At 39.2% G+C, this 25,582-nt stretch overlaps 1 protein-coding gene across 2 annotated transcripts in view; it reads left to right on the top strand.

The window, feature by feature from the left end:
- Nucleotides 1–25,582, top strand: part of LOC121375556 (regulating synaptic membrane exocytosis protein 1-like) — a 111,724-nt gene that overhangs the window by 62,473 nt on the left and 23,669 nt on the right. Inside the window, exons 3-10 of one of the 2 annotated variants that reach the window (XM_041503060.1) lie at nucleotides 1,654–1,823; nucleotides 10,482–10,692; nucleotides 11,450–11,620; nucleotides 12,700–13,732; nucleotides 15,979–16,047; nucleotides 16,842–16,958; nucleotides 22,173–22,299; nucleotides 24,897–24,937. In XM_041503060.1, the coding sequence (XP_041358994.1) occupies nucleotides 1,654–1,823; nucleotides 10,482–10,692; nucleotides 11,450–11,620; nucleotides 12,700–13,732; nucleotides 15,979–16,047; nucleotides 16,842–16,958; nucleotides 22,173–22,299; nucleotides 24,897–24,937 (1,939 nt within the window). Of the gene's footprint in view, nucleotides 1–1,632; nucleotides 1,824–10,481; nucleotides 10,693–11,449; nucleotides 11,621–12,699; nucleotides 13,733–15,978; nucleotides 16,048–16,841; nucleotides 16,959–22,172; nucleotides 22,300–24,896; nucleotides 24,938–25,582 lie in introns of both variants that reach the window. The other variant, XM_041503059.1, reaches the window with a different exon arrangement.

Raw genomic sequence — 25,582 nt, 5'->3', positions numbered from 1 at the left:
GTTGGACCATGCTTTATGTATAATGGTGACGACTTTATTATTAGATAAAATGTTTTTCCTTTTATCTTTCTACAATATTTTCTTTGTTGTTATGATCCAGAAGGTTTCAAAGCTTGATCTGTCTATTACGGGGTGTAGTTCCTGACGCAATTCAAGATAATTGATACCATTACGCCAACCAGTCTGTTTTATGTTTTATACATGTCATTATTATAGCCGTCGGAGCATCTCTTGGGCCCATAACAAGGCCAATACAAAAACACCATATTATTAATCAGCTAGCCGTGATGCATTCCAAACTTCAGTGCAGTTGCTCTGTCAATTTGTGACGATATTTTTAAAGTAGATTTTACATCCGTGTTATTACAAAAATGTAATTATTATACTCTATATGTACCTACATACCTGCTTATCGTCATCGTCCTCAGTGAAACTAATCTTGTTTTGGACACAACGTTTTTTTTCCCCCTTCACAGAATTTAAGTTTCCTCTAAATGTAGTAGTCAGTAACATTATCGTTTAATAATTATTACCGTGACCTTCCTTTGTGGTTATGTTTTGAGGGGTGAGGATACAGTTCAGTGCATCTGGCGTTAGCAATAGCTCATGACAACTTCATACTAACTTTAATTTTAGTATTAAGTTACTAAAACAAATTGTTAAAACATGCAGATATTTTACTCAGAAAGTAATAAAATATAGCACATTATGTATACGAGGGGATGTGGTTGTAAGCGCTTGCTTCAGCTTTGGCAGCCGTGCCCACTAATCGATAGCCTATGGGTACGGCACTTATAAACTTTTCAGAACTGCTTTTCGACTACAGCAAGTTTAGTATATTCTTATGACTGTTTCGAATTACAAACCCCAGAAAGGCGATTACTCGCGGGTGTTCTCTATTGATACAGCATACAGGCGTCTGTGAGGGCTCGTTCTCGCAATACGTCACTTTTGTACATTTCTTGTGTTTTAACGTTGTCATTTTACTATCATAGTCGTTTTATGTGTTGTGTTTTTCCAATTTCCTAGCTAATTGTGAATTTAGTATATGCTTATATGTTACAATTTAAACTCAAAACACATCGGATTTAGGACTGTCTCTGGATCTGGCAAGGAAGGAAATGTTTTATTTAACAACGCACTCAACACATTTTATTTACGGTTATATGGCGTCGGACATACTGTTAAGGACCACACAGATATTGAGAGAGGAAACCCGCTGTCGCCACTGCATGAGCTACTCTTTTCGATTAGCAGCAAGGGATCTTTTATATGCACCATCCTACACATAACACATAACACATACCACATACCACAGCCTTTGATATGCCAGTCGTGGTGCACTGGCTGGAGCGAGAAATAGTCCAATGGGCCCACCGACGGGTATCGATCCCAGACCGATCGCACAGCAAGCGAACGCTTTACCACTGGGCTACGCACTTAATCCAACGACAAATCATACCGCATCTGAGCTATAGATCTGGCAGCAGACGCTATATTATGACAGTGCCAGACTCACCACACCCAGATCCAAACCCAGCTTCGATGTGTATTGAGCCTTATATGTATATAGTGTTGTCCCCTGTTCTGAGATATGTCACTTCATAGCCACTATAACCTTTTTATGTGCAGTGCCTTTCCCATGTTTTCAAGAGTGTCTCCTCAAAAGCAGACGACAGCAAGTCTCAAGTCGCCTGCCCAGCAGGTCCGATGTGTCCTCCAACTCCAGAACTCACGACCTTGACCCCCGAGGAGCTGCTCATCCTCCGTGACGTGTTTCGTCGCCAGGAGCAGTTTGAGAGGGAGGAGAGTGAGCGGATCAGGTAAAAAAAAAACTTTATTAGAACAAGTCGGAACAAGATATTGGCCCTTGTGTCACCAAGTGATGTATTTATTGTACAGCTGGCCTAGTATGTCCAAGGTGTACTGAATGTAGATTCAGCCATATTTTGACGATAAAGGCGATTATTTTAAAGAGTCTGTGTCTTTAACACAATATTATAACCATCCTCGGTGTAGTGGTTATGCCATCTGACACAAGGTGTAAGACCACTACACCGACTTCTCTCTCATTAACCACTAACAACTAACCAGTAACCCTCTGTCCTGGTATGGACAGACAATCCAAATAGCTGATGTGTGTGTGCCCAGGACAGCGTGCTTGAACCTTAATTAGATATAAGCACGAAAATAGCTAGAAATGAATGAAATGAAAGAATGAAATGCAGGGAATGCAGGAAATGGATTAAATGAATGGATATTATGTCCTTAGACTTAACATCATGACCAGATAGTGACTACCCAAAAGTAAAATTTGGTTCACAATTGAAACACTCGCGAGTTATCAATATATGTTTCTTGCAGCCGATGAAAGAAAGAAAGAAGTGTTTTTATTTAACGACGCACTCAACACATTTTATTTACGGTTATATGACGTCAGACATATGGTTCAGGACCACACAGGTTTTGAGAGGAAACCCGCTGTCGCCACTACATGGGCTACTCTTCCGATAGGCAGCAAGGGATCTTTTATTTGCGCTTCCCACAGGCAGGATAGCACAAACCATGGCCTTTGTTGAACCAGTTATGGATCACTGGTCGGTGCAAGTGGTTTACACCTACCCATTGAGCCTTGCGGAGCACTCACTCAGGGTTTGGAGTCGGTATCTGGATTAAAAATCCCATGCCTCGACTGGGATCCGAACCCAGTACCTACCAGCCTGTAGACCGATGGCCTGCCACGACGCCACCGAGGCCGGTTGCAGCCGATGAAGTATTACCGTGACACTCGTTATCACAGAACATCGATGATACACTCCTATTGTTAACGGTATTAAATACTCTAGATGTGATAGATCATATTATATTCGTTATATAAATAGTGTCAAGAGCAAGTTCATTTATTAATTTTGTAAATAAAAGCAATACATCTTTATTCATTGTCACGGGGATTCTATAATTCCCGTAACTGAATAAAACACGATTATCAAAATATCTCTCCTAACTGTATATCTATTAGATCTCTCTGTAACAGGCGGTTAAACCCTAGTATGGCTCGTCTCTAGGTATGATCAGAGATACGATCTTATATAAAGTATATATTATTATAGCACGTTAGTTCTCTAGAAACACAACAAAAACACAATACACTTTGGAATCTGTATTAACCTACGCTGACAAATGTACAGCCGTAGTAGTTAATTAATAACAACAATAATAACAACCCAGAACTGATCACTTAATTAGTTAATCTCTAGGTGTCTAGTTACACAATATGCGAATCACTTCACCGTTACACCACACCCACACGTGTGATAATTGAGAAACGCTTCCAGGAGAAGTTAATTAATAAAGGAATTACAACACCATTCCTAACTGGTTAATTTTTAATTAACCCTTACTACTCGTTCAGTAACGTGTGATAATTTAGGAACGCTTCCAGGGGAACTTAATTAATAAAGGAATTACAGCTCTATTCCTAACGGGTTAATTTTTAATTAACCCTAACTACTCATTCAGTAACCTTGTGACACAGAATTAATATTGGTACCTATCACAATAAAGACAATAACCTACAGTTTACCTAGGTCGTCTAAGATGACTGGCTAAGCTTTATATTACCAAATACTCGTATAATGTTAGAACAAAAAGTCTACGATTTACTTCGTCAGATGACCGAAGACACTGTCTAAAGAATATTGGTATAATACAGTATCAAAATATTTAAAGCCACATCAATCTCATCAAGGTTATACACAGAGCAGAAATAAAAATATTTACCAAAGTCCAACGGACTGCGTTCCCTGGGAGCCGTCCTTTTCGTTCTCCTAGGTATCTCTAAATTCTAGCTATTTATTATAAATCAGAATACGCCTGGGGGTACAAGGCGGTACCTCACGTATCATCTCATATTCTACCTCTACTAGAGTCGGTATATTTCTCTCTGATCGTCAGTCTGGCTGTTGCCAACCGCGAGCAATCTCCTGGCCATAAACAGCACTACCGGAGATATTACGTAACTACTAGCCACATGGCCTCCGCACCTGGCTGGGTGTGTATTAGGCGTACCGATCGAGGACCGTCGCGCAGAAGTATTACGTAACAAGTTGCCCATCTGGGCTACGGGCAATGAAACTGCACACGGCCCTCTAACACAATTAAAATCGCCACAGGCGAAACAAATTTAAGAGCATGTACCGTCACACACCCCCACCTCAAAAAGGATATTTCCTCTACTCTAGGAATAGGGAAATATACTACATTAAAACAAAAAGGTGCGTTAACCGACGCATACGGGCATTTATAACACATGTAATAATAAGGTGACTACCAGTAATCACACTGAGTCTCTGAGTCCCCTGGTATACAAATAAATATATATAAACACAACAGAAATAAAGAATGTCAACACATTATCATAACGTTCAACTTCGGGACAGGGCATCAGCGTTTACATTGGATGTGCCCTTGATATGTTCAATGGTAATTGGGTATTCTTGCAGAAGAAGACTCCACCTCAAAACTCTCTGGTTGGAGGCTTTCATTAGGATGGTTCAGTCCGTCTTCGTCTTCTTGGAACAGCACAGCTCCAGCACCCACGTCACTGGCACCCACAGCTAGCTTGAAAGGCACTCGGTAGTCTGGTGCTGCCATCACGGGAGACGAGTAGCGCCTCTGCTTGAGACGGTTGAATGACTTCTCGCATTCACCTGACCAATGGAACTTCGTTTCCTTCCTTTCCAGCGTCGCACGTTTTCCAGGTTTTCTCCGATAGGTATGCTGTCGAATCGGTGTAGCGTTGGATTCCAGGCGCACATCCTGGCTTAAGGTATTAGTAACCGTTGGAAGGTCCTGACAAATGGAAACGTTGTCTTGTTTCAACGTAGTCAACTTTTCTCGCCGGGGGTTCAAGTCTGCTAGAATCTGGCTGTTGGCCAACTTGACCTCTGCAGTCTTGACGTCATCACAGGAAATTGAGTGTCTCTCAATTTGGACCGGTCTCTCTGGAACTATCGGCAGTCTGTCAAAATAACCTTTTAGCAAATTGATGTGACAATACCTACTTTTCCTAACCCTATCAGGAGTGTTTATCACATACCCTGTCTCATTAACCCGTTTGTGCACAACATAGGGCCCGAAATACCTGTTCTGCACAGAACCCCGTTTAATGGGAAGGTACAGCAGCACCTTATCCCCTGGTTTAAATTCCCGACTCCTAGTCTTCCTATGAAACACTGATTTTATTTGCTCTGAGCATGGCTCAGTTGCTTCCTAGCTAGTTCGGTCGCCGGCAACCTCCCATCTCTAACTCTCTTATTTATTAATACTCCCTTGTCCACAGCTAACAAGGTAGTGCAAGCTGCCAACAAATTTGGATCAGCCCCCTGCTCTAGAATTAACTCTTGTCTATTACAAGGTAAATCCCCTTTATCAAAGACAACTGGTTCAGTTCCCATCTGCGGGAGATCAACAGGTTCCACCACATTTAATTTGTCAGTTGACTTATCTACCATTTTACTGATAACCTCATCCACTCCAATTTCATGGCTCACACACGTATCAGACAAATCACAAATATCCTCCGCGTCTTGTGCTAACCTACTGGCCATAGCCCTAGTCTTTACACACGCAGGATATTTAATCTCATCAACCTCGCACTCTTCTATTGGTAAAGTGCTGTCTTTAATTAACAGTTGGTCACATTTCGGCTGACAACACTGACTAGTCAAATCATTTCCCAACAAAACTCCTATCTTTTCAACAGGCAAGTCCTTCACAACACCCATAACGACTGGTCCCGTCACAAACTTCGAACACAAGAAAACCTTATGTAACCGGACAACCATATTTTCTCCAGTAACCGAGGTTAAAACCAAACTACGTCCTATGTCTCTGACTACACCCGGTATCTCTATAGATTGATATTGCCTTAGGACACAACTCTTGTTTCACATCACAAACCATACCAGTGGACACATACGGGTTTACTTTCTCTGCCATGGGACTAACCATTAACTCTCTCGCTAACGGAGCTGACCTCACTAAACCGACCACTTGCGCATTATCGCGTTTCCTTTTAAAACAGTCCCCGATAAGATGGTTATCCTTTTTACAGTAACTGCAATGTGGACGAAAAGTTCGTGCATTGGCTGATAATGCAGGTCTATCCTTACTTTGCCCACCAGGTACATTCCTTGCCTGACTAGCTGACCAACTAGATGACTCTCCCCGATAGTTACTTTCCCGGGAAAAACCTGGCTGAAATTTCTTCTTATCACCCCTGTTGTAAAGAGCTACCCGGTACTGCCTGAGCTTTGTGTATTAACACGTAATCATCTGCCACTATGCCTGCCTCCTCTATCTTTTTTGACATCACGATCCTCTAAATGAATACGTAAGCTAACTGGTAATCCATTTTTAATGTCCTGTAAGATCAACAACTCCCGTAACTCGGTATATGACTCTACCTGATGAGAAACAAACCCATTTATCAAACATCCCTGCCTTCTTAGCCACAAACTCACTATAAGACTGACCCTGCGTTTTTCTCAACTCGCTATACCGTAAACGATAATCCTCAGGTCGTAATTCATAAGCCCTCAACACTGCAGCCTTAACTAAGTCGTACTGACTTGGTCGCTCATCACTCATTGAATTATAAGCTATACTAGCCTTCCCCTTAAACTTAGACACGGCTAACAATGTCCACTTAGACTGCGGCCAATTTAGCTGCTTAGCGGCCCGTTCAAAAAGTTGGAAGAACATGTCTACCTCCTGATCGTCAGATACAGGCACTGATCTATAAGCCTCCGACATGTTAAACCCATTTCCTGACTCACGTCTAACTTCTTCAGTATTCAACTTTAACTCATGTTCCACTTTTAATTTTTCTAACTGGAATTCTCTATTCCTTTCTTCTTTCTCTCTATCCCTATCTTCTCTTTCTCTCTCTCTCTCTCTATCCCTCTCTTCTCTCTCTCTCTCCCTTTCTCTATCCCTATCTATATCTTCTCTATCTCTATCTTCTTTCTCTCTATCTCTATGTCTATCTTCTCTATCTCTCTCTTCTCTTTCTCTCTCTCTCTCTCTATCCCTATCTTCTCTTTCTCTCTCTCTCTCTCTATCTAATGCATGTTCTTCTCTTTCTCTCTCTTTCTTTTCTCTTTCGTACTCAAGCTTTTTAAAAGCTAATTGTTGTTCCACACTTAACTCATTTATCTCTATCTCTAGAACAATCTCACTGTCTTCCATAACAGGCCTATCACCAAAAACTTCCTGGATAATAATTGTCCTTATATCTCCTAAGGTTTTAGCTGATGTTAAATCAATTTCTCGCTCACCCGCGATTTCAACTAACTCGGCCTTACGTGCTCGCTTAATCTCCACTACACTGAGCGTAGGCCTATCCAGCAAATTCTTATCCATGTTTAGATACGACGCACATATTATTAATTAATTTTCTAGTGAACAACGTGCTACTTCTGGTAAATTTGTAAAAATAATTTATAAAGCCCCCATTTACAAACAATACTTTTTTAAATATGCATGTCCCGTTTCAGATCCGGGACGAGCGCCCCAATTTTCTACTCCTGTCACGGGGATTCTATAATTCCCGCAACTGAATAAAACACGATTATCAAAATATCTCTCCTAACTGTATATCTATTAGATCTCTCTGTAACGGGCGGTTAAACCCTAGTATGGCTTGTCTCTAGGTATGATCAGAGATACGATCTTATATAAAGTATATATTATTATAGCACGTTAGTTATCTAGAAACACAACAAAAACACAATACACTTTGGAATCTGTATTAACCTACGCTGACAAATGTACAGCCGTCCTTTTCGTTCTCCTAGGTATCTCTAAATTCTAGCTATTTATTATAAATCAGAATACGCCTGGGGGTACAAGGCGGTACCTCACGTATCATCTCATATTCTACCTCTACTAGAGTCGGTATATTTCTCTCTGATCGTCAGTCTGGCTGTTGCCAACCGCGAGCAATCTCCTGGCCATAAACAGCACTACCGGAGATATTACGTAACTACTAGCCACATGGCCTCCGCACCTGGCTGGGTGTGTATTAGGCGTACCGATCGAGGACCGTCGCGCAGAAGTATTACGTAACAAGTTGCCCATCTGGGCTACGGGCAATGAAACTGCACACGGCCCTCTAACACAATTAAAATCGCCACAGGCGAAACAAATTTAAGAGAATGTACCGTCACATTCATGTATATTTATTTTCGTGCTAATATCCAGTTAAAGTTCAAGCACGCTATACTTCGTGTGTGCCCTGGTTTCAAATGGCAAAATCGCTCAATAGCCTATCGTTCAGCGCTTAATGTAAAAAGATGGTCATAGTTTGGGGACCAACTAAGTCGTAAGCACGGCCTTATAGCAAAACCTGTTTATTGACGAGCACATCCCTGAGTTATTTGTCTGGGACAAGAGTTGGCGATAGGATATTAAAGGTTACTTAGAGAGAAGTCGGTGTGCAGTCATCTTGCCACTTCCTACTGAACTGTGCGCTCACCCTGATGCCATGGACACGGTAGTTTGACACAGAGCTCACTTAAGCTCTCTCAAGCTCTCAAAAGCAACATCGCTTCGTCCTTTCAAGTTTGTTTCGGTTTTGTTTTGTTCTTGGGTTGTTTTGTGTGTTTTTTTGTGGGGTATTTCTTTTTCTTCTTTGTTTTTTTTTTTTTTTTTTTTTTTGGGGGGGGGCGCTTCATTGCACTACAAAATCTTAAAGTTACGAGAGTTTTTGAATCAGGCAAATCTGCAGTAGCTAACGTTAGTCGAGAAGGAACATTTCCCCAACGACTTCTAACACTTTGGTACATCAAATCATTAGAACAAGTCACACAGTGATCACGTACCTTTATTTGGTTAAACTATACTTGTATGAGTTGTACCTAGTAGGGTGAAATTGGGCCCAGATTTCTATGTCTATTCTGCAAAACTGCAAGCAAGGTCACAGCCTATATGTGTCATTAATATGTGTGTAAGAGATATAAGAAAAATCTCTGTTCTCATTTATTGCAAGCAAGGTCACAGCCTATATGTGTCATTAATATGTGTGTAAGAGATATAAGAAAAATCTCTGTTCTCATTTATTGCAAGCAAGGTCACAGCCTATATGTGTCATTAATATGTGTGTAAGAGATATAAGAAAAATCTCTGTTCTTATTTATTTACTGTGTTTGTCATATATTGGATGCTGGTATTGGTGGCATTTATTTATTATTGTGGCTAATATTGTTTATTTGTTATTGTGTTTAATATTGTTTATTTGTTATTGTTGTTAATATCCTTTTGTGATTCTTGTGATTCCCGTGTCGTCCTGGCTTTTGTGATTTCTGCCATGCTTGTTGTTGTTGTTTATGTGTTGTTGTTGTGGTGGTGGTGGTGGTGGTTGTTATTTCTGTGTTGTCGTGGTTATTGTTGTTATGTTTGTGTTATCGGCTTGTTGTTATTTTTATGTTGTGGTTGCTGTTGTTATTCCTGTGTCTTCGTGGTTATTGATAGTTCTGCGTTGTGGTTGTTGTTATTTTCGTGTTGTTGTGTTTGTTGTTATTATTTCTGTGTCGTCATGATTGTTGTTATTTCTGCGTTTGTGCTGTTATTTCTGTGTTGTGGTTATTGTTGTTAGTTCCATGTTATTGGTTTGTTGTTATTTCTGTGTTGTTGTGGTTGTGGTTATTTTTGTGTTGTAGTGTTTGATGTATTTTTGTGTTGTGGTTGTTGTTGTTGTTCCTGCGTTATCGTGGTTGGTGTTATTTCTGTGTTGTGGTTGTTGTTGTTAGTTTCGTGTTGCCATGTTTGGTGTTATTTCTGTGCTGTCATTGTTGTTGTTATTATTTCTGTGTTGTCGTGGTTGTTGTTGTTTTTGTGTTGTCATAGTTGTTGTTGTCATTTATGTGTTGTGGTTGTTATTATTTCTGTGTTGTCGTGGTTGTTGTTGTTTCTGTGTTGTTGTTGTTGTTATTTTATTATTATTTCTCTTTCGTCTTGGTTGTTGTTACATGTATTTCCATGTCGTAGTGATTGTTGTTATTTATATATTGTCGTGGTTGTTGTTGTAGTTATTTCTGTGTTGTCGTGGTTGTTGTTGTAGTTATTTCTGTGTTGTCGTGGTTGTTACTTGCATGTTGTAGTGGTTGTTGTTATTTTTGTGTTGTGGTGGTTGTTATTTCTGTGCTGTCGTGGTTGTTGTTATTTCTGTGTTGGTGTGGTTGTTTTTATTTCTGTGTTGTAGTGGTTATTGTTATTTATATGTTGTAGTGGTTGTTGTTATTTCTGTGTTGTCGTGGTTGTTGTTTCTGGGTTGGCGTGGTTGTTTTTATTTCTGTGTTGTAGTGGTTCTTGTTACTTACATGTTGTAGTGGTTGCTGTTATTTCTGTGTAATCATGAGTGTTGTTATTTCTGTGTTGTCGTGGTTGTTGTTGTTATTTCCGTGTTGTTGTGGTTGCAGGAAGATCTCGAACGACCTACAGGAGTTCGAGCAGACGGTGAAGGAGCAGTCGTCCCACAAGTCCCCGCACGTCGACCTCAGGCTGTGCAGACTCTGCTACAAAACCAAGTTCGTCGACGGCATCGGCCGCATGTGTCACGACTGCCACAAACGTGTCTGTAACAAGTGCGGCTCGTTCACCAAGTACAGGCGCGACGTCAGGAAAAATAAGGTAATGCGTAGTGGAGAAATTACTCACTTTGACTCACCTTAAGAAAAACAAGATAATGTGTAGTGGGGAAATTACTTACTGTGACTCACGTCTAGAAAAGAAGGGTAATGTATATTTAAGAAATTGCTCACTGATTCATGTTTAAAACACAGGTTAAGAAAAATAAGGTAATGTTCAGAAATAAATAATTTGTAGTAAATTCCATTGCATGAAAAAAAAGGCGTTTTCTGTGGGACGGGTCTAATTTACCGAGCTCTCTTGAGCAACATCATATCGTCCTTGTACGGCAATGGACTATGAGGTCGCAGCGTTGTGAGAGTTGGTGAATTAGGTCCCTGTGGCATCACTTAGAATTAAATGAAGATGATTTGGAAAGCTCGTCATCACATTATTGAATAAACGTTTGATTTAGGCCTACTTGTACGGTCATTTCAAGTTAGATCGGGCGGATATTGACGTTTGTGAAGGTGCTGGGCTAAATATAAGAGCGACAAATTTAATCGAGTGCAATTTGCCGCTGTGAGTTCCTTTCTGTAATGTCCTATGTAAGTTATATGCGGCTTTGTTTCATTATGTCTAACATATATCAGTGTATCTGAAAAACGATATGACAGTTGTTGGAGAATGCATTTGGTTATCGTATTCATTGTTTTTATATTAATATATATTATCGTATTAATATTATTTCTATCTTTAATTAGGAACGAAAGACTACAATGTAGAAAGAATCATTTGTTTTCTTTTAAAATTCTTCCAGAGTGTTCGTGGGAAATGGCGGTGTAACATGTGTCAGATGAAACGGGAAGCCGTCTGCAAAACCGGAAGTTGGTACCACAGAACCTCTCCCACAGAGAACGAGAACGATGAAAACAACGCCATGGTTAAATTAAAGTCATCTTTCTCTGCGGATTATGACTCGGAAAACAGTGTATGTTGTGTTTTAGCACCATGCACCACATATTCTACAGCATTATTAAATGTTAAAAATCCATCGGTACCATGATCTTGCTTATGCTAATGTTTCGATCCCATGTTCTTGCTTTTAGATTTAAATATCTTTGAAACAAATCGAAGGTCGACTTAGGGAATAAGCAACATTATTACTGTTATTTAGTGTATGTCATCTGTTTTACAAACTCGATGATAAATTAAAATTAATTTTTGAATAATCAAGAATATTTGTATAGTGATGTATTTGTAAGATGCATAATATTCAATGGCATGTTGGGTAAAATAAATGATTGCATTTTAAAGAAATAAAAAACCCAAGAAATAAACTATTTTAAACTTTGATGAAGACAACAGTGTTTTTAAATTATGTAAATAATACTTTGAATTCTGTGCTAAAACAATGGTCGATTTTTTTTAAAGTTGCAACATTTAGTTTCATGGCCTTAACGTGTGGGTATATGATGGTAATTATTCGTAGAAGATGTTTCTTTGTTACAAATGAGGACTTCGAATGTTAGCTACTCCGAAACTTCATCAGTAATGTATGTTATACACGTGACGCCATTCCATGGCAACTGTCCAGTTGGTAGTCCTTGTACCACGGATTGCAAAATTGTTTAACTCCGGTGTAGAGTTAGGGTTACAATCACGGTTCTTATTCTTGTCCGAGTGGCAGGTTATAGTCAAGGTTGTTGTGTCTTTTTAAGTAGCAGGTTACAGTCAAGGTTCTTATGCCTTTCTGAGTTGCAGGTTATAGTCAAGGTTCTTATGCCTTTCTGAGTTGCAGGTTATAGTCAAGGTTCTTATGCCTTTCTGAGTTGCAGGTTATAGTCAAGGTTCTTATGCCTTTCTGAGTTGCAGGTTATAGTCAGGTTCTTATGCCTTTCTGAGTAGCAGGTTACAGTCAAGGTTCTTATGCCTTTCTGAGTAGTGAAGAGTCTTATACCTTTGTGAGTAGCAGGTTACAGTCAATGTTCTAATGCCTTTCTGAGTAGAATGTATATGACTTCCTTATAAGCATGGTACTATAAACTGAGTTACTTTTATTTCTTGCAGGAGAGGGAGAGTCAACTATTAACCTGTGATACGGAAACGGACGCTCTGCCTTCGGGAAACAGAACCGACCCCGAACTGTACCGATCTCTGGACAGCCCCCAGGGGGGTACAAAAATCGGCCCCAAGAAGTCGAGACGACGAAGCCTTCCTGTGGGCCCGGTGCTTCAGAGTGGGGAGGACGACGACGACGATGACTGCGTGAACAACGGAGATCACTTGAAGCGAGAGAGGATGTTGTTCCTACAGAGACGGCAGCTGAGGAAGCTCAAGAAGAGACAGTATTCCACGCAGACGTCTGAGGAGGATGCCGGGGCTCCTCCGTCTGAAGGATCTGATCAAGAAGGAGTCGGCTCCTTCGAACTGAACTCGTGCAGCGAGGACCTGTCTCGACCGATCATAACGTTCGACGCCTGCTCGTTCGGGCGCGACCAGGACGTCATTCCGACGTACTTCTCGACGTCCAAACTGTCTCTGGAGTCCATCAGCGACAGCAGCAGCGTGTTGTCGTACGCCACGAAGGAGAGCAGTTTGTCGGACGGCACGGAGTCGCCGCTGTTGATGAGGATAAAGCGGCAGAACGCTGTCTACGGCAGCAGCTCGTCCAGCGTCTTCTCCGATACCAAGCAGTCCGACTCGCAAGGGGGTGCCAACAGTCCCAGCGCGGTCCGCAACGCCAACAGTCCCAACCATGTGCGAAATACCAACAGTCCCAAACCTGTCCGTAACGCCAACAGTCCCCAACCTGTCCGGAATACCAACAGCCCTAAACCTTCCCGAAATGCCAACAGTCCTATCCATGTACGAAATGCCAATAGTCCCACCCCTGTCCGAAACGCCAATAGTCCCATCCCTGTCCGGAATGCCAACAGTCACAGTTCTGTGCGGAACGGTGGTAGTCGCGAGGCGGGAAGTGATGAAAGGAGCAAGGACTCGAGACACCCCGACAACAAACATGAGATGTTCAACAGGCGGATAACTCTGTCCAAGTGTGAGTGCATCAACCCGTCCGACAAAGAACAAACCAAACGATTATGTAAGTAGATTAAGCAAGTCGATTGTCATCCTTGTTATTTGCCTCTCTTTTTTTTTCTTTTTCTTTTCTTTTTTTGTATGTACCTCTACAACTTGTTAATTCTTTCCTGAGCTTTTTATTAACCCGCGTTTGCTTTATTTTATTGTTTGAATTTAAGATTTTTGGTGGGGGGGGGGGGATTGTATATTTTTAACCTGTGCAGTTTTTACATATACCATATTTGCTTGTATCATTTTTTCTGTGCCTTTTTGTAGAGTACATTCTATAACTGTCAGACAAAAAATAAAAAGAATTTTGGATTGGTTAGTTTGTTTGTCTTTTTCTATTTCCTTTATGGCACAGCATGTATGAGAAACAGGGCCTGATTTAGACCTTGTGGGGCCAGGGGCAGGGGCCAGGGGCACTTCAGGTTCGGGGGTCCCTCAACATAGAAATTAAATTACATGACAAATAAAATAATTAACTAATTTTATAATTATTACATTTTATTTATAAAGGAAGTCTTTAGTCTGGGAGCCTCCCTGGCAGGGGGGGGGGCAATTGCCTCCTTTGCCCCTTATAAATCCGGCACTGATGAGAAATGACTATTTTTAGTTGGGTTTTTTGTAATTTTGTTTTGCCATATTGCAAAAATATTATTGAACAGATTTGATGAAAAATGACATAAAATGAAGTACAGCTTATATGATTTAGGACGGAAAGTACGTTCACTCACAATTTCTACAAGACATTTTACGCACAATAGAAGGCGACTGAGAAATCTAACACAATACGTTTTCTATTATTAACGTCAGTGTCTTCATCAAATCGCTTTGCTGTCAGGAAGATTTGATTATTTTTTTAACTAATCAATTTAATTTAAGTATTTTGCCCACAGCAAACAATTTAGTAAAAGCATTTAATATGTTGCTGGTTCAATAATTTTTTTTTATTAATAACTTGGTAATGAATATCAAACCGCGGGCACTTTAGCAGTGCTGTAGCAAGACGACAACATACTATTGCACATGTGTTATTTATTTTCATCGTTTTAGATGAATGTATGTTTTGTTTAACGGCACCACTAGAGCACATTGATTAATTAATCATCGGCTATGTCAGACATTTGGTATTTCTGACTCGTAGTCATCAGAGGAAACCAGCTACATTTTTCTAAATGCAGCAAGGGATCTTTTATATGCACTTTCCCACAGACAGGAAAGCACAAAACACGGCCTTTGACCAGTTGTGGTGTACTGGTTGGAACGAGAAAAACCCAAGTACCTCAACCGACTGAGCTAAAGCCCTCCCCCGTCTTAGATAAAGTGACAGACTTAACAGCTGTGGTGGCAGTACTCGTGACAAGTCCTACCGGTGAGACAGGATATGCTCAGATTTCGCGAACACTTGATAACATCATTGTTTTGACAGTGATTCATGGGTGCATGTCATCACAACTGTACTTATTCTAATGCGGAGTTGCTCCACTAAAAGTTGAAACTGGTCGATATAATAATACAGCGCTGGAAGACAGGACATGTTTTAGTTGTATTAACCACATTGAAAACGAGTGTCACGTCCTGCTAAAGTGTTCATTATATGCTGGCATAACGTTGGAGTTACTCACACACTGTAGAACATTACTTTTTAATTATGATGACTGCACCGACATGCAGGAATTGTGTTATATCTTGTCCTGTCCCGATATTTGTATCTTAGCTGCCAAAACCTGCCATAGCATTCTTAAATATCAAAAAACATCCTTTTATATCCTATGAGATGATTTATGTATAATATTTTCAATGTATATATCTTATTGTTTTACTTGTGCTGCCATTGTTTTAACTGTACTATATTGGATTGTTTACTTTATTTGTCTTTTAAACACTTTTAGTGAATAGTCTCGTCTCATAACTCAGTATAGAGTGGCTCATTATAATTTTATAATTTATATTGCTTTGATGTATATGCTAAATTTCATTCTGTTGTTATGAGGTGAGACTTTAATAGTCTGTCTATCTAATGAGCTCTGTCTGGGAGTGGCAGTCCTCTTTCCGGCGGCGCAAGGGAGGTTAAAATCTCCAGTATAGGATCTCCTATGGAGTCACTGTCTCCCTAAGGATGAGACACTAGACTGAGATTCATGGAATCAAACACTATTTTGACAAATTCCCATTTGACTCTGCACTGTGCAGAGATACGGCCCTGGTCACGTATTACAGCTTTGTCGTTCAGATCGTGTTTACGAAACATGTTTCTTTTATTAGGTTCGATCAAACCGCATCATCCACACGAGATAATTTTACACAGAGACAGAAACGATCGGAGTCAAAAAAGTAAGTATCAGGGTTACGTACCCTTCATGTTAAATGAAATTCCTTCTGCTCTAGCATTCTGATATTTTTTAAGAATCATAATTATTTCTACTTATCCTAGAGAACAATGTATGGTACTGCCACATTGGTAAGTTTGGATGTATTATATGTTAGTGTAATGTGCAATTCATATTATAATAATATCAGTATATTTTTTGTACTCTAGAAATAAAATGGTTTGCCAATGCTTTCTGTTTCGCCGCTACCGTTAACTGTTTAATAGTAGGCTGAGCATTATTTAATGACACGCTGTTTTTTTTCGGGTTTTTTGGTAAACTGAGCTGATTATTGATAAACTACGTGTTTGTATCTTGAGAACACTTGGTGTCATTAGTATTGGTTCCCTGGACGTATTTATAACTCATATTATTCTGTTTCAAGAAAACCCCCACAAAATCATAATACAATTATATATAATAATTATGTAGACGGGCAAAGAAGGATATGGATATGTGTCATTCAAAAGTGAGTCAGTGTTGTTAAAACAGGTGAACTTGCTATGATCTTACACTTAATATACCTATACACATACATGCGTGTGCGTGTATGCAGATAGGTAAGTAGGTACTATGTGCGTACGTTCTATATACATAAACTGACAGAGACAGAAAGGGGGAGAGAGATAACTAGCTTAGTGACAGTTTATATACAGTATATTACAAGTTACAGTTTATTTTTGATAGTGAAAATGAACTAGTGAACTGGGAACACTAATTATCTAATTGTTTGATTGCTTTGTTGTTTTCTTTTGACAGCTAATGGTCTGGGCATGCGTATTGTAGGTGGTATGCGTGTGGACGCCATTCTGGGAGCCTACGTTGTCATGGTAATCAAAGGTGGACCTGCAGATGTACAAGGTCACATAGAGGAAGGTGGGTGTTGGTGCCACTTTATAATTACTAGTAATTACTAATTCTTATTAATTTCGCGATCTACTAAAACGACAGTCATGGTAGGTTTATAATTAGGAAACAGTCTTAGCATTTCTCAGAAAAGGTTGCCAGTGTTATGGTGGTTGTGAGTGTGATGCTGCTGCTTAAGTTGAAGAGGTCTATCAGGGTGATGATGATAGTGTTAATGATGATGGTAGTGATGATGATGGTGGTGGTGATGATAATGTAAGTAATGGTGTTGGTAGCGGTGATGATGATGATGATTATTATTATTGTGGTGGTGGTGGTGGTAGTGATGATGGTGGTAATTATGGTGGTGGTGATGATGATGATGATGGTGGTGGTGGTGGTGGTGGTGATGATGATGATGGTGATGATGATGACGATGATGATGATGGTGATGATGATGATAGTGGTGATGATGATTATTATTATGGTAGTGGTGGTGATGATGGTGATGATGATGATGATGATGGTGATGATGATGATTATGATTATGATGGTAGTAGTTGTGATGATGATGATGATGATGATGATGGTGATGATGATGATTATGATTATGATGGTAGTGGTGGTGATGATGATGATGATGATGATGGTGATGATGATGATTATGATTATGATGGTAGTAGTTGTGATGATGGTGATGATGATGATGATGGTGATGATGATGATTATGATTATGATGGTAGTGGTGGTGATGATGATGATGATGATGGTGATGGTGATGATGATGATTATGATGGTAGTAGTTGTGATGATGATGATGATGATGGTGATGATGATGATTATGATTATGATGGTAGTAGTTGTGATGATTATGATGATGATGAGATTGATGATGTACTTTACGGGAATTATTTATTAGATTGTTTTTTATTAATTCAAATAATATTTTTGTTTAAAAACATTAATAATAATAATATGCCTTTTAATTGAGCTTCATCTTAATACACCCCGTTGCTCAGTTCTGATGTTTTGTAAATTGAAAACACCAGCTTGCACCAGAATAAAAATACATGTTATAGATATACAGGGTATTCGCATCAATTCCTTACAGAATTTGGATATTTCAAAATTGAAAATTGTTTTTAACTTGTACTGAAAAGCATCTGAACTACACATTGTATACTGGTACCTCTTTATAGATAGCAGCTGTAGTTTTTCTACAGGTCAGTGAAGAATGACCACGTGAAGTGTATGTCATATACAAGTGTTTGTTATTCAAGGTATTTCGCTAGAAGTGGTAATGTTATATAGAAAAGGTCGATACTTCTAATTTCACAGTTGAAATTTTGATTAAAGGACCTAACAACCTGTCTGCTGTCTCCGCGCTTATCAACACTTTATTACCATCAGATGGAGTCCTTATTACACAAGATTGGTCATCTTATTGGCAGCACAAATGTCATTCTACACAGTGAATGAGCGATGGACCAGAAATAATTCCGCAATATATGTTGCTACCGTGGGCTGTGCTAACGACTGCTATTTTGTTCTGGTAAAATATGACCCGTTCTTTGCAGTGCTTTAGACTACCATTTTGTGATGTTTTTTTAATCTATTGTGTGCCTGCTTATGCCTGCTATCTTGTGTTTTTGACTGTTTTAGGGGAGGGCTTTAGCTCAGTCGGTAGAGCACTCGCCTGAGGTGCTTGGGTCGTAGTATCGAATCTCAGCGGCGGACAGTGTTGTCTTGTTTGTGGGAAAGTACATATAACATATCCTTTGTTGCTAATGGGAAAATGTATCAAGTTGTCTCTGAAAACTACGCATCAGAATTCGAAGATTAATTAATCAATGTGCTCTAGTGGTGAACTTTAACTTTTGATCTGTGCTTGTTTTGGACTGCTTTTTTGTAATCTGTTAATTCTGCTACTTGTACTCTCCTCATAAGTGCTATGACTGCTGCTTTAAAAAGTATACTCCCCTATCGACTGTTTCCTAAACGTTTTCAGACTGTTTTTACAGGTTCTCGAAGTCGTTATTTGGTTTTCGTTCCAGCCAGTGCTCCACAACTGGTATAACAAAGGTAATCGAAAAGAGTAGCCCATGAAGTGGCGAAATCGGGTTTCCTCTCTCAATATCTGTGTGGTCCTTAACCATATGTCTGACGTCATATAACTGTAAATAAAATGTGTTGAGTGCGTCGTTAAATAAAACATTTTCCTTCCTTCCTTCCTTCGTTATTTGATTTACCGTGTAGCGTAAAACCCAGCTGGTTAATAAACGTTAGCGACAAAAGGCCGGTTGAACGTGCCTCTGCATTTGGGGGCATGAAGGAAATTGATGACAGAAAAGACATAAAATATTTACATAATGAATTGGGAATTATTCAGTGCCTCTTGCTTCAGGGAAGGGATCTGTATTTGCAGGGTTTGAACTAGGAAGTACAATATGGCCTGTTGTTATGTTTTCAAAACAGCAGGCCAACAGAAAAATGTCTTGCCGAGAAAAAAAATATTGCCTTCTAGAAATACGGCAGCTTGAGGTTTAGTGTGTGAAAAACTAGGACCTCGAGATGTATTTTAAAGCATTATATAACAGAATCTTGAGCAAAATAGCACATGAGATACTCTTACGCAAATCTGTTGCTTAAAAAATTACCTGTGATTGTTTAGGTGGTTTTAACAGGTGAATTTCTATTTGACTTGTACCGGATCAGGCCACTGGCCATGCCAGAGCCGGGACCCGGGTTGGACATGCCTGAAACCCCAGTGGTATAGGGGCATGTAAAAAAAGTTCAAGATCAAGGTCTAAAAATAATAGACTGTTTTTCGCTTTTCGGAGGCCGTTATTTCGAACCCTGTATGTGGTATCTGAGAATACCTAAATAAATCTCTGCAAACTTCCTGTTTTATATTGAAAAATACTCCATCATCGTTCATTCACTTCATACGACATCTGTCACTAATCATTCCTCATTTATTTATTTTATTCTTCTACCGCGCAACAAACCCAGAACAGAATAAAAACGTAATAGCCTTTTGTGTTGGTTTGCGTGTCAAATATCACTCTACAAAAGAGTTTTCGTGTATTTTATACAATGTGACCAAGAATAGAAATAATAAGTTAGCCGGCATTTACTTTCTGACACAAGTGTTCAAACATTGATTATTTTGTAAAGGTGTGTGTATGTCTTCGTTAGTATCGCATGCCGTCGTTAATTACAAGAGGGTGGTCGGTTTTCATTGCTGAACTCTCTCCTCTCCATGCTATAATATATTTTACTAATGGAAAATATACTCGAATACTAGTAAATTAATTAAGGGTCAGGTGACGTTTTTGATAGTTTTGTAATATGTTAGCAAGTTTTTATCACAGGTGCTTTCTAAATATTGTTGGTGTAAATTGAAAATGAAAGGTCAGCTGGACTCTTGTTAACGCTGGCTTTTGTCAGATCAATTAACGGCGACATGACGAAAAGAATAAATCTGAATTGAAAAAAACTTTCCGTTTAGTGTTAAATGAATTCCGCGGACATGTTGTACTATAATGATTTGTACTTTGTCCTACCATATGTATGTATAAAAATGTTCTTTAAAACTGCAGATCTGCCAATAGTTATTGTTACGGTAATATATACTGCATCCATGACCAACGACTCGTTCCAGCCAGTGCACCACGACTAGTATATCAAAGGCCGTGATATGTACTGTCCTAATAGTGAGATGGTGCATATAAAAGATCCCTTGCTGCTAATCGAAAAGAGTAGCCTATGAAGATGCGACAGCGGGTTTCCTTTCTTAATACCTGTGTGGTCCTTAACCATATGTCTAACGCCATATAACCGTAAATAAAGTGTGTTGAGTGCCTCGTTAAATAAAACATTTCTTTCTTTCCATGACCAACGACTGTTTTATTTTTTCACGTGATACATCATTCTTCTATTTCTCTAGATATTCATTAGAATCCAGATCAAATTCAAATACATTAAAAGTGAAATAGGCAATGTCTGGTGGAGTGCTACATGATATGTCGCAAAGACACATTATACTCAGCTGTGGATACGTTAGCCACCTGCAATACTAAACTCTCATATATCACAGTTAATGAGAGTTGTGTTGATCGTCACTAACACTTTTTTTGACTCTGAATGGTACCAGTAATCATCTATAGAAGCGATGACTCACTGCCGGCATAATTATGTCAAGCATTGAGGTGCATTAGCGTCGCCGACAGGAAACCCAAAGCAACTCAGTTCTTATACGATAATTATATTCAGATTGTTGTCATACGTTATCGCTATTTTCGTGTGTGTAGCCACTTAATATTCAATCACTGTGACCTGGACACGCACCTAATCGGTCTGTTTGTATGTCCAGGACAGATATTAAAAGTTAGCGGTTAGAAGGAGTTGTTACAACTTGCTCTGGGTGCGAACCCTGGTCCGAATCAATCAGGCAATGCGGAGCAAGGGGGATAGCTCTAGCCCCTCCCTCAATAATTCCGAATAAAAAAATATATATTGGTAGTAAATCTTAGGGCATGGATGAATGTTACATTTTGGGGAACTAACCCCCGTACCTCCAAGAAATATTTCTTTGCACACTCGATCTCAGTCAGCCCAACCCCCACCCCCATGTCTATTTGCTTCCGCCGTGCTTGTCAATGAATGTTTAATAACATACCAACACAAAAACAAACATACAATTGGCTATTGGGAGTCAGACAATGGTAAATATATGAATGAATTGATGACCAATAACAATAAAAAAAAAAATCAAAAGTCAAGAGCTGTGCACAAATACTAGTATTAATATCACAGGTAGGTATATTAAAATGTACAAGTAAACAGTCATTGTCTAATGATGAAGGGACAAAGGTCAAAGTATGTTGAGATGGGGGTTGGGGCAAATTGCATTCTGAGATATAAACACGGTGTTCTTCTCTTAGGTGATCTGATATGTTAATGGAATGGTCGCTCCTCTCCATTATAAACGAATTCAAACTAGGCCCTAAAATTAACTACCCCTTTGTCCTATGCTCAGCCACTGGCCTTGCCAGAGACTGGTCATGGGATAGACGTGCCTGGATATTATATGGACGTAAACAAAATTACCTCAAACTCAACCTCAATGGAATGGTCAGACACTGACTAATGATGAAGGGATAACGTCAGTGTATTCAGGGGTAGGGGTGGGGCACACTGTTTATTGACTGGTTAATTTAACACTTGTTCTTCTGTTATCAGGTGATCAGATCTTGCAATGGAATGGTCAGTCACTGACTAACGTCACATTTGAAGAAGCTCGAACTATCATGGACAATTCGGGCGAGGTCGTTCAACTCATAGTTCGTCATAGACATCGCAAAATTGAGTAAGTGTTTGCACCTTTTCATCTGAGGTCTCACTAGATAGATGTCATCTGCCATTGAAACCCATGTAAAATTAGCCAAATTTAAATGACAATTGCCAATAGAAAGGGTTCTCGTTGGCACTAACAACATACACCATTGCGAACATACATTATATAAGCATTTACTTTCACTTCAAAATTGAGAACATTTCCGTCTCAGTTTTTTGCTTTATGGCCGCATCTGGCTGTAGTACTGGTCCGAACAAATGGTTCATTAACCCATGTCCCAAAAGGTCAATGCACAATATTACAAAATAACATGGGCAAAATACAGCCAGAAGGCTTACCATTAAACATATATATTGTTTTAATTCTTCGCCATTTCCTAGAAGTAAATATGTGAACCATAACTTGTGTCTCAATTAGGAACTAAGGAACTCTCACCCGGAAGTGATGTGTTTAGTCAGACCTGATAGTCACAGACACAGCAAGACTGCGTAAGGTTTTCATATTCCACCGCGGACATTGTAAAATAGTACAATGGTCAATTCAAGACACCATAATATTGTGCAATCTGTTCTTGCCCCAACACGAAAGTCAATTCTTTTGGTTTGGCAACCATATCATATGACAGTTATTTGTATTATCCAATAACTTTATTTTTATACCGTGGACACCATATAATGTAAGAAGTGTTATATACAAAGTAATGTTATATGTCACATATACTTTATCATTGAACAGTGGAAACCATATAATGTAAGACGTATTATACAAAATAATGTTATATGTCACATATACTTTATCATTGAACAGTGGAAACCATATAATGTAAGACGTATTATACAAAGTAATGTTATATGTCACATATACTTTATCATTGAACAGTGGAAACCATATAATGTAAGAAGTATTATACATATCAAAGTAATGTTGTATGTCGTATGTCTTATACATAAAGTTTTGAAGATTATTTGAAAACTTATGGCACTTTATGTTTCGTTAAAACCCATAGTTCATCTGTAAGCATTACGAAAATTGAACCTAATATTGCACTTTTAAAAATGTCTGTTGGCCTCAGCTAGCTGGAACACTGGCTGTAACATTAGACTCTTTACGTATGTGTAGTTCAACTAGTATTCTACCTAAAAATCGTTAAAGCTTGGCTTGTTTCTGCTGCATGTTTTTGTTTTCTGGGTAAAATCAATACGGAAAAGAGTCGAGAGCTACGTTTTCGTATTTCAGCCATCATTATTTGCCTTCGTTGATTAACGTTCTCAAAGTGCTGTGTATGATTACCTGGAGATAATTGTCGGATGTTAATTACCGCACTACCGTGCGTATGTTTGTACTTACTGACTTTCCTTAGCTTAATTAAGTGAAGTTGGCTTCAGTGGTGTAGTTATTAAGCCATCGGTATCATGGCTGCTAGGTACTAGGTTCGCATCTCGGTACCGGCTCCCGCCCAGAGCGAGATTTAACTGCTCAATGGGAAGGTGTAAAGTCACACAACCGACTTCTCTCTTACTAACCACTAACAAGTAATACACTGTCCTGGACAGACAACTCAGATAGCTGAGGTGTGTGTCCATCACAGCGTGGTTGAACCATAATCGGATATAAGCAACAACAAAAAATTGAATTGAAATACTGATATTTCTTGAGGTAAAGTACTGAAGATAATAACTGTACCACTGTACCGTACTGGATTATATGTGACCAGGGGAAAAGGTTAACATTTTGGGGTGGGTGGGTACATTTCATAATGTACTGGACCATGGGAGTACCAGATCGGGGGAAAAGGTTAACATTTTGGGGTGGGTGGGTACATTTCATAATGCACTGGACCATGGGAGTACCAGATCGGGGGAAAAGCTTAACATTTTGGGGTGGGTGGGTACATTTCATAATGTACTGGACCATGGGAGTACCAGATCGGGGGAAAAGCTTAACATTTTGGGGTGGGTGGGTACATTTCATAATGCACTGGACCATGGGAGTACCCGATCGGGGGAAATGTTTAAAATTTTGGGTGTTTGTAATGTTCGTAGTTCACCAGCCATAAAACGTACTGTTCTGCCAGTCCTAATGTTCAGATGGATTGAAATAACAAAACTGCAGACACAGACAGACATTTCCAAAATGGTGGAGGTGCTTCCTGCATTTTTGTAGTTTCTGGAGAATAAAATAGTATTATTTTTAACGCAGGGGTGGAAATTGGTGAACTGTAAAAAAGAGGAAATCTTGAGGGGTCCCGAAAATTCTTGAAATGGTAGGTTAAAATATGTGCCATCTAAAACATTTTGGAGGAAAGGACGATTAAAATGCAGGGAAATGCAATGTTCCATGAGAGGAAAACAGCTGATCCGAGGAGAATTCCCACCGCTGTTAACGACAATTTGCCAATGTTTTAAATACCAGTTTGCTTATGTCTATACTATAGTAGGTTAGTATTTTTTTAAATTGGTTTGTAGGACCACCACCCCACCCCCTTCTTCATCATCAGTTCCTACGCGTTTGTAAAAATAAACCTCAAATTACATAAATTGCATATGTCAATGATAGTATCTATAGTGGTACAGTATATATATTTAATATTAGTAATATTGTTTTTACAGAACGCAGGATACTTCTCCAGAACACAGAGTGATCAGATTAGGTAAGTACATCACTAATTTTCGAAAACACAAAAGATTGTAATAATTAGAAACTAATTTTCATAAATTATAGATATTCTTAAATCGAGCTGTGTAGCTAGAACTGCTTTGGTAACGTTTCTGTTCAGGTGGGGGAATTTAGCTTAGGGTAGATAGTTCGCCTGAGGTGCAGTGGGTCATAGGATCCATCCTTCTCTGTAGTTCGAGGGGTTTTTTTTTCCAATCCAATTAGTTGTGCACGACTGGTATAATATACAGACCATGGTATTTGCCAACTTGTTTGTTGTTTTCATTATGGCAAAAACATCAGTTGATATTTTTTATAAAAAGGTCATTTCATATTTACAGTGTTCTAATTGGTTAAGCCTTAAAAATATGTTTTCGGGAAATGTTGACAAAATGTAAATTGGGTAGGTCGGCATTAAAATGTGTTATTACATTCATCCGTTCGGGTCCGGATAAAATATTATGTATGTACTCTTTTTCACCTGTATGCTATTTTTTGTTAATTAAAAAATGTACTTCGAAAAACAAATTAGGGTCGGACTTTTTTCTTTAGGTAAGGTTGGGGTCACGGAAACACACGATGTTTTAGGTCTAATTTTCGTACGCGTGTTGCATTAAATTAATTAAATTACTTTGGGGAA

The sequence above is a fragment of the Gigantopelta aegis genome, chromosome 6, assembly GCF_016097555.1.
Source record: "Gigantopelta aegis isolate Gae_Host chromosome 6, Gae_host_genome, whole genome shotgun sequence".
In the NCBI taxonomy this organism is placed as follows: domain Eukaryota; kingdom Metazoa; phylum Mollusca; class Gastropoda; order Neomphalida; family Peltospiridae; genus Gigantopelta; species Gigantopelta aegis.
Note: the sequence above shows the minus strand (reverse complement) of the source record. Positions and strands in the feature narration are given on the sequence as shown.